The 10077-nt window shown below is 37.8% G+C and overlaps 1 protein-coding gene across 2 annotated transcripts in view; it reads left to right on the plus strand.

The window, feature by feature from the left end:
* The window catches only part of LOC107739387 (ataxin-2-like protein), an 18402-nt gene that overhangs the window by 2589 nt on the left and 5736 nt on the right, over positions 1 to 10077 (plus strand). The window contains exons 7-17 of one of the 2 annotated variants that reach the window (XM_016551488.1): positions 3194 to 3421; positions 3512 to 3867; positions 3945 to 4031; positions 4902 to 5033; positions 5117 to 5185; positions 5272 to 5333; positions 5760 to 6121; positions 6219 to 6288; positions 6380 to 6529; positions 6666 to 6729; positions 8218 to 8366. In XM_016551488.1, coding sequence (XP_016406974.1) covers positions 3194 to 3421; positions 3512 to 3867; positions 3945 to 4031; positions 4902 to 5033; positions 5117 to 5185; positions 5272 to 5333; positions 5760 to 6121; positions 6219 to 6288; positions 6380 to 6529; positions 6666 to 6729; positions 8218 to 8366 — 1729 coding nt within the window. Of the gene's footprint in view, positions 1 to 3193; positions 3422 to 3511; positions 3868 to 3944; positions 4032 to 4901; positions 5034 to 5116; positions 5186 to 5271; positions 5334 to 5759; positions 6122 to 6218; positions 6289 to 6379; positions 6530 to 6665; positions 6730 to 8207; positions 8367 to 10077 lie in introns of both variants that reach the window. The other variant, XM_016551487.1, reaches the window with a different exon arrangement.

Below are 10077 nucleotides of genomic sequence, written 5' to 3' on the forward strand. Positions count from 1 at the left end.
GTCTCTTCTGCTCACCAAGGTTGCATTTATTTGATAAATATTGTAAAAAATATGAAATATTATTACTATTTAAAGTAACTGATTTCTATTTGAATATATTTTAAAATGTAATTTATTTCTGTGATCAAAGCTGAATTTTCAGCATCATTACTCCAGTCTTCAGTGTCACATGATCTTCAGAAATCATTCTAATATGCTGATTTGCTGCTCAAGAAACATTTCTGATTATTATCAATGTTGAAAACAGTTGTGCTGCTGAATATTTTTCGTGGCAGCTGTGATATTTTTTTTTAAGGATTTTTTTGATGAATAGAAATGCTCAAAAGAACATTTATTAGATTTTTTTTTGAACATTATAAATGTTTTTACTGTAACTTTTGATCAATTTAATGCATTCATGCTGAATAAAGGTATCCATTTCTTTAAAATAAAATACACAATTCCAGTGTATACGCATGTGAATTAAGAAACAAACCCATGACTATATGACTATGCAACCTTTCTGGACGATTATGCATTAACAGAATGAAAGCTACAAATAAATAATTTTCCAAAATGTCAAAGCACCATGAAAGAAGTCCTCTGACAAAGCTTTGTGTGAGGAACAGACCAAAATGTAAGCTGTAACTGCCTTGTTGAGTTAAAATATTCCTTTAAATCATGGAAATTCTATACAAGAGAGGAATGAGTAGCGGACACAAGCATTAGGAGACCAATACAAATGGGAGGTGAGAGGGAGAGAAGGGACACAACACAAGTGAAAAGATGAAGAAAGAAAGAGATATAATGAGGCATCCAGACAGATAATTCATCATTTCCTACCCTCAATCAATCATTCCGCCATTTAGACGACCACAGAAACCTAACCACCATCAGTGTAGACCGTAGTCTGGAATCAGTGACTCGAGAACCGCTCCAGCTAACATCTATACTTAGACTCAGAAAGGCTGGGAATTTTCCATTTGGGATTTAGGAGCTGGAGTGAAAATGCAGAAAAGGCCCCTGCAATTGTTTATTGAGAGACCTTGTAAAAATTCCATGTTGAGCTGAAATGACTCCCAAGTTAGTAGAGCACCTCTGTTTCCAAACATCCTCAGCTGGAGTATACGGCACGGCCAAAGAGTAGATGCTTTAAAAGATGTTGTTTTGCTAATTTAGGTAAACTAGTTCAGATAAAGCCATCTGGCTGTATTAACTGATATATATATATATATACCCATTTGTACCGAAACAGCCCCTGTGCCTATGTGAGGCCCCTTTAAGGGGTTATGAGCCAATTAAAATCTGGTTAGAAGTGTGCAGTTATTTTACTAAAAGAGCAAAAACTTCTCATAAACTCAAGTCATTTCTAAAGACTAGAATATCACAGACACTTGAAAGTGGACGCTTTTGACTTGGGCTTTTAGTAACAGTGTTATTTATACACTTGTATATAATTTCTTCATATTTTGAATTAGGGCTGTGCGATTAATCGAAATCGTCATAAAATCGCGATTTGAGCTTGTGTGATTTCTAAATCGCTTTATAGCACAATTTTCCGCGCCCCCGGGCGGGCATACAAACGTAACGTCAGGTTCACACACTCCGTCTGTGGTGCGTATTTTTTCCGCGCCAATGTTAACGGATCAGAGCTAGGTCCCGCCTTTGCCCATTTTCGATTATCCGAGAGTGACGCGCTGCCAAGATGGCAACGACCGGCTCTGCCTACTTTAGGCTTCAAAAATGCCCTTCAAGTGACATCACGGACACTACGTCCATGTTTTTATTCAGTCTATGGCGCAAACGCAGCCGAACCTGAAGTTGCTAAGCAGTGTTTGGCTAAATATGTAAATATATGCTGCACGCTTTCCTCTCAATAATGAAATAAACACAACAAAAACTGACAGTGGTGTGAAAGCAGCAGTTAAAAACGCATCTGATTACAGCGATGTGGATGTTTGCACGAGCTCTGCAGTTCAGTATTCCAGTAAAGTACAGTCACATCACGTTTATTTAAATAGTACTTTATGCAATAGATAGCCTTAAATCAATCAGCTTTACAGTATTAAACATGAAAACCAGAGTCAGTGTCGCTTTTAGTAAGAATTACAACTTGATTTTCTGTTTTAAAGCAGCTCTCCAGTGTGGAGCTAGCTAATGATAAAGTCTTTTTATTAGTGGAAAAAAAATTTTTTTTATTAAAGTGGTGTTAAAGTTTGGTTTGTAGAGTTCAAAGCTTGATCTAGCTCAGGACTGTTTTGATTATCATAACCCTATACAGTATTTTAAGAGAGCTTGTGTTGTGAATAAAATAGTTTATCCAAAAATAAAACGTCTTATCACTTACCTTTATTTTGTTTATTATTTATATGGCTTACAAAAGGAGATGTTTGGCAGAATAATGTCATTCAGTTACTTTTTCATATAGCTTATTAAATGGTGAATGAGAGCGTTTCTCTTTCATCTCATTTTGTGTGCCAAATATATTTGTTTGTATAAATGAATTGTATAATAATTGTAATTACATAATATGATTTTCAAAGGCTGAAGTGATTACCTTTATTTTTAGAATATGTATAACTCAATATTTTAACTAATTGCAAAAGCTGAATAATCAAAGTCTACTGATTAATCAGTGAAATAATCGATGATTAGTCGATTAATTGATTATCAAAATTATCGTTGTTGCAACCCTAGTGGAAAATCCTTGTCCTTCAAACAGGGTTCCCATGGTTCCTTAAAGTCTTAAAGGGATGGTTCACTGTTTTTTTTTCTAGGCTTGATTGCGTTTATGGGGTGCAGTCTAACATGTTAATGCTTTGTTAAAAAAAATAATAAAAATGCATTTTTCACATAATTTACCTTTATTCCACACCGCTCTGTCCCTTCTCTGAGAAACGCACTGATCATTTCCTGTTTTTATGAAGCCCCACCCTCAGAAATAGGTGATGAACTCTGATTGGTTAGCTAGCCCAGTGTGTTGTGATTGGCTAAACCGCCTCTAGTGCGTAGATCGCCACTTAGCGGTGAACCATTGACATTTCAAAATAGTTATGACGTAACAAAGCCTCGTTTACTAAAGTCTCAGTATGCGCCTGTGAATATGCACAGGTCTTAAAAAAGGGTCTTAAATTAGATTTTTTTTTTTTTAAATGCTGAAACCCTGTTCAAAGAAATCAAGTAAATATCATGTTCTGTTGCCTATCTCTTTTAGGGTTCCTCTGGAGCGGGGCAGCTCTGAGGGCTTCAGACAGCGAGAAGCACGAGCCGCCCGATTGGCCAATGAGATTGAGGCTAGTACGCAGTATCGCAGCAGGGTGTCGCTGGAGAATGATGAGGGACGAACTGAGGAAGACAAATACAGTGCTGTGATTCGGGACAGAGACCGTGATGGAGGAGAAAGAGGAAGAGATAGTCCTGGGTTCTCCAGTGCTGGGAGCAGGTTCGAAGCAGTCTTTCTTTCCATCACTATCTCATGTAGTCTTTCTCCTTAGTATACTGATCATCATTGCTGTCTGTATCTTTGTTTTAGGGAGGGCAAGTACATTCCTCTACCCCAGCGGGCAAGGGAGAGAGAAATGGGAGTTTCTGGAAGGGCCGAAAGAGGAGGCGCTGTATCCACCCTGCCTAATCGAACAAATAGACCTGGCCCCTCAAGCTCCTCGCCTAGACCTCTCGCCTCTGGTAGTGGTCAGCCCATTCCTCCCACTGATAGGAGCAGCCCTCTGTCTGTCAGAGGATACTCTACACACCAATCACAGAGCAGCCCCCCTACGCAGCCCCGCCCCTCAGAGCCGGGTCACTCCAGCCCTCCTTCCCCACACACACTCCCGCATTCGCTCTCACACCCACAGTCTCTCTCAGACTCGGCCCGGCCTGTCAATGGAGGTAAGTTTTGTGTGGGCAAGAGACGCATCATTTTCGATGTTTATGATGGTGTTGAACATTGCGTCAATCTCTTATAGTGTCATCCAGAATGTCACCTAAGTCTCAAAGGCCTGGACAGACCAACAGAAACCTGCGTACCTCAAACTCTCACTCCTCCCCTACAGGTTAAAATACACACACATGCACACAATATACACATGCCTTCCACCAAGCTTTGTGGACTTTTTAACATTTAAAATTGATAACCCAGGGTCATCTTTAACCTTTAATCTTGTCCATTGTTGTACGCTTTATATTTTACAGTGGGTTAGTAATAACTACATATTTATCAACCGCAACAATGCAACCTTTTAGCTGTTACTTCCTAAATGCAAATTTAGTAAAACACCCTCAAGTGTTTATTTACAGTTCAGCAGTGATTCAATTATACTTGTTTTAGTTATAATATTAAGATTATTTGTTAGGAAAAAAGTCCATTTGTCACAGGCCTACATGTAATTTTTTTTGTTTGAATAATAATATTATATATTATTCAAAGGTTTGAGGTCTATAATATTTTTGCACAAAGGTTGCATTTATTTGATCAAACGTACAGTAAAACTGTAATATTGTAAAATTATTAGTTTAAAATAACTGCATTGTATTGTAATATATTTTAAGATGTAATTTATTGACAGCTGAATTTTCAGCATCATTACTGCAGTTATCAGTGTCACATGATCCTTCAGAAATCATACTAATGTTTATTTGGTGCTCAAGAAACATATCTTAATGTTAAAACGTTTTGCTGCTTAATATTTTTGTGAAAACCATGATAGTTTTTTTTTTTCAGGCTTCTTTGAATGTAAAGTTCAAAAGAACAGTTATTTGAAATAGAAATCTTTTGTAACATTATAATTGTCTGTCACCTTTTGATCAGTTAAATGCAAAAAAAAATAACATTTTTCGTTGAAAATGTTTGTATTTCCAACCTCCATTCCCTTTTTTCTCTTAAATTAACATGATTACCTTTCTCTCTCTCTCTCTCTCTTCAGTCTCTCGTTCCCCTAAAACAGATGCTCCTTCCCAGGACCCTCCTCTGGCTAATCCTACCTTTTTGGATACCTCTTCGGTTACTATGATGACCTCCAAACCCACTGGCCCCACCCCTCTGTTCCCTGTAGATGGTGAGATGTTACAAATTTGAGTGGTTACACTCTGTTCAATTGTACATGCATCCAACAATCTGACTCTCTTCCTGTCATTTCAGTGAATGAAATCCTGTCGAAGGAAAGGACGGAGAGTCCAGCTAGTCCTCAGGAGGGCAAGAGCAGCAAAGGTAATTCTGAAGTTGTATTACTTTTTCATTAATTTCACTGTGCGCTTCTCATTTAGCTAAAAATGTTCTTTGCTCTCTTTTTGTAGTCCATTCAGTCCAACAGAGATCACAACTCGAGGAGCTTCGCAAGTTTTCTAATGATTTTATTGTGAGTGTCATTAGTCTCGTATTTATTTTTTTTAATTAACCTTGGAACAGCAGTCACCCAAGAATACCATTAGAGTGCGATCAAAATATTTATATATATGTATATGTTGCAGTAAATTTAAAATATATTGTTTCTATAGATATAATCACCAACTTAAAATTAATAGATTTATACTTCAACATTGTTCTTAATTCAATTGTTATTTGTAGTGCTTCATAAGATTGTAGTTCTTTAACTCACTAAAGTCATTAAGTACAGTGTTGTACCTTTTGTCTTTGTCCAATTTCCAAATAAGAAAAAATATTTTCGGAGCCAGGACACTTAAGCATTGTGGCAGCTTTTTTTTGTTTTTTTAACTTAAATTAATTCAGAATGTGAAACTATAGTATAAGTGTTTTTTTTTTTTCTTCTCTTTTCTGATTTTAGCTTCCATCTAGCTCCAACCTTTCCAGCCCCAAAACTGCGACCACGGACTCTGCTCAAGCAAACCCCGCCCACAACACACAAACAGACCTCGCCCCTCCAACAGAAGCTAAAACAGCCCCGCCCACAACTCCGACTGCGGAGCTTCCAGCAGAGGATAGAAGTAGAGAGACAAATGCAGAGGGGGCGGCAACCACCACCCCTCCACCAGCCACATCCATCTCTGCACCCTCTGCCATGTCTGGCACTGCCATGCAAAATCCAACTGCAGAAGGGCAAACATCAGGGACGCCCCAACCTGCAAGGACCCCAGGCAGTGAGGAGGGCAAACCGGAGGCCTCTGAGAGATCAGAGGGCATGGCTGAGTGAGTAGAACATTAGTTAGTAAATAAGTCAAATCTGACAGCTACTAGTATTAAGTCTGTTGGTGATTAATGCATTTCATTATGTTTTCCCACACAGTCAAGTGAAGAAATCTACACTCAACCCCAATGCCAAAGAGTTTAACCCCACCAAGGCTCCTCTCAGCATGGTGAGAGCACTGATTTTCCCTATTTAATTTCCTCTATACAGCTGTTGAAAAGTTAAATGTGCCAAGCCAATGTGTCATGTCTTCTTTGCAGGTGAAGCCCTCGGCCACTCCGACCCCGCCACGACCAACTCCACCCAGCCCCACGGTGGTGTTGCAGCCCCCGCCAGGCCAGGGAGCCATTTATAACACTCCGTACCTGAGCTATATGTCGCCCATCCAGATACAGGGCCACTCTGTACAGGTCTCTATTCCTGCTGCTTATAGATAATTTCGGACAAAATTCAAGAATTTTATAGAGTGGTTTGCAAATTGGATGTTATGTATTTTCATTTTTTTCTTCTTCTCTCTCCCTCTTTCTTCCTCTCTCCTTTTTGAAGGCACCTCAAATGTATCCGTATTCCATGACAACTGTTGGTCAAGGGAAGTACGCAAGAACAAAAGGTAATGCTTAAATTACATGTTTCATTATTAGTTGTACTAATGTTGTAATTGATATTAATTGATATAACTTAAAGGGGTCCTATTATGCTCTTTTACAAAGTCTTGATTTTGTTTTGGGGGTGTACTAGAACAGGCTCTCATACTAGTTTGTTCGAAAAACACATTATTTTACAACACCTCTCTCCCCATTCTGGCATTAACGGCTCGAATAGTTCCTGTATCAAGTGAAAGCCCGCCTTCTGAAATACGAAATGTGCTGTGATTGGTTAGCTGGGCCAGTGTGGATTGTGATTGGTTAGCTGGGACAGTGTGTGTTATGATTGGCAGCACTCGGCGCCTGGTCGGGAAATGTCATGCCCCTTACCATAGCCGCCTGCGAGCTTCAGTGTAAATATTGCGTCAAAATCAAATAAATTTGAGCTCGATTTAAACCCGGATGATTGTAACTACTCTAAGTTCGTCTGCCTTGGGAAAGCTAGCGTGCCTCCGACATAGTGATAACACTCGTTGCCTTCTCTAGTGCAGCTCAACCAGGTCTCGTCCCATTCGTCGATATTTGTGATATCACAAATCCCGGGAAAATTTGCGTTGTAGTCCAAACGAGTCGTTCGTTGTAGTTTTTGAAAAGTGATTTCTGTTAAATAAAATATCTCCTTTTGAAGTGGACTTTGAGCTTTGTAACTTTGCAGATCTTTTTTATGCTCAAACAGCAACATTACAGACTAACTAAAGTTGAAAAAGCATAATAGGACCCCTTTAACTTTGACCTTTTCTGTATTTAGCTGTTGTTATATAAATATTAACAATAATAATAATTGGGGCTGAAACTTTTTTAATTCTTATTTAGTATTATTATTATTATTATTATTATTATTAAACAGCTGGGCATGAAATTTTTAATAGAGGGCTTATTTTAAATACTTTTATTGTTATTATTAAAAATTAAGTTTTAATTTTAATGTTTATTTTTAAATGTATTTATATAAATAAAGTTATGTTCTTTTTTTTTATTATTTAATGGTTATTTTTTTATTATTATTATTGTTATTATTAACAATATAAGGGTCTGAAACTTTTTTTTATGTTTATTTTTATTATTATTATAGTTATTGTTACTAATATAAAATTAAAACGTTTAAAATAAGAGTGTCGGGCCCTTGTGTGCACTCTACTCATGGAAAGTGTCTCATAAGGCGCTTTTCCACTGCGTGGTACGACTCGGCTCGGTACGGCACGGCACGGTTAGGCACGGCACGGTTTGCGTTTCCACTGCAGTTCAGTACCGCTTTACAGTGGGCAAGATTATTCACATGTCGTTATAGTTGCGCCGCCTCTACTTCCGCGATTCCTAAAAAAAACTTTTTCATTCCGCGTCGCCCCATCAAGCTCTCGCTGGATCCGCTCCTCTGCTATCAACGAGTGGAACGTCTGTTCTTCCACAACAGACAACAAAACTTTTTGTTACTTTACTTGTCTCCGGTTCTGTAGTGACTCGTCCAGACCACAGCTCTTCAGCGCCCCCTATGATCCAGGCTGCAGCTTCAGCAGCAGGACCTCCTCTGGTGGCGTCTCCTTACCCTCCCTCATATCTGCAGTACAACCAGGTCATACAGGCAATGCCCCACTACCCTGGACAGGTACCAGCCTACACGTTTTCAGTAGAACAAATGTAAAATGAGTCGGAATGTGCACGGGCTAATTATGAGCTACAGGAAAAACAAGTGAAAAATGTTAATTTTGGTAGAACTTCAGGTTTTCACCTAAATAAGTTCATTAAGCCCTTGTCTAGCGATCCCAATGCTCCACATAGTAATTAAACATCTAAAATGATCTTTATTTGTACATTCTCTGAGAGGTCTACCTTCTTTGTTTTAAAAAGTTGCATTTGTCCATCTTAAGCAAAGCACTTGCGTCTGACGTTTTGGTTTCGGTTTTGAAAGAAACATGCAGGAACGAGAAAATAAAGTGTGGGTCTTGATTGATTGTTAAGAGTTACTAAGAGCGATAAGGAAAAGGATCTTGCTCACGCTGACTGACAGATCCAAAGCGTGCGCACAAAGATTCCTCTCAGACAGTGCACAATCCCAATATACACATACACACAGAATTACAGTATTTCAAAATATCTGTCTTGGCGAGTATTCACGCAAACATAATCTATTATGTCTTTAGTAAACGTTTGGTTAACTGTTGAAAAATCATCTGATGTGTAACATTATATTAGATCCGTGCATTAGTCAGTCTCATAAATGTTAATCAAACAATAAAAGAAAAGCGATCAATCAGTGCTCTTGATTGAACTACTAATGAATACACTAAAGACTATGCCGTGATTTTTTACATTTGATTATTTGTTTTTCTTTACTTGAATGATTCTGTTTAGTTGTAAAATGAATAAAGCGCTGTTAATTTAATCTTTCTTATATTTGTTCTACTGTTTATTTGCATCTTTGTTATTTTTAATAACAAAGATAAAATAACAAAAATATGATTAATATAGTAATTATTTTTAAGAAAAGAGTTGAAGGAAAAGATGCATGGAGAATCGTTCTAGTAAAACCGATATCCTTTTAATCGTAATTGAATTGAATCGTGCGGCAAGTGATTGCTCAAAACACCCCGCACGGTAGGGGTGTCGAAATTAATAGTTTCTACTAGGGATGCACCGATACCACTTTTTCCAGTACTCGCCCGATACCGATACTTCTATTTTTGGTACTTGCCGATACCGAGTACCGATGCCGATATTTTTATTGCATTTGTACATTTTTTAAATATTGGGTACAGAAACCAAAAGGGTATGTATAATGTTAGTTGGTTAACTTCATTTATCAAATAGATACAGTCAAACCAAAATTTATTCAGACACCTTCAACATTTCTCACATTATCACAGTTTATTCGCTATAGTTTAGAAAATGGTAATAAAATATGACAAGAACTCAGAGTTACACTGTGTCAGAACAAATTCAGCTTGATAATGTTAGATAACTTTGATAGAAAGGTATGTAATAGATTACAATCAACCAAAAATTATTCAGACAGCTGTTAGTATGACAGTATTTACACAACTATCAATACTTAGTCGGGCAACCGTTAGCCTTAATGACAGCCTGTAGTCTCCTGGGCATGCTGTCACCCAGCTTCATGAAAACCTCAACTTCAGTTTTTTTCCCAGACTCGGGTCTGAATAATTTTTGGACCCAAATTTTTAGACTAGCGCATTTCACACAGGCTGTTAGATTCACTTTCGCCCGAAAGTTGTGTATGCCTAAGGTTGAAAATAAATTGTTTATAGTGAATGCCCCTATAAATGGTTTTATTTTTACGATTTAGTTTTAATCCAAAT

The sequence above is a fragment of the Sinocyclocheilus rhinocerous genome, unplaced genomic scaffold (genome assembly GCF_001515625.1).
Source record: "Sinocyclocheilus rhinocerous isolate Xijiao unplaced genomic scaffold, SAMN03320098_v1.1 scaffold2300, whole genome shotgun sequence".
In the NCBI taxonomy this organism is placed as follows: Eukaryota; Metazoa; Chordata; class Actinopteri; order Cypriniformes; family Cyprinidae; genus Sinocyclocheilus; species Sinocyclocheilus rhinocerous.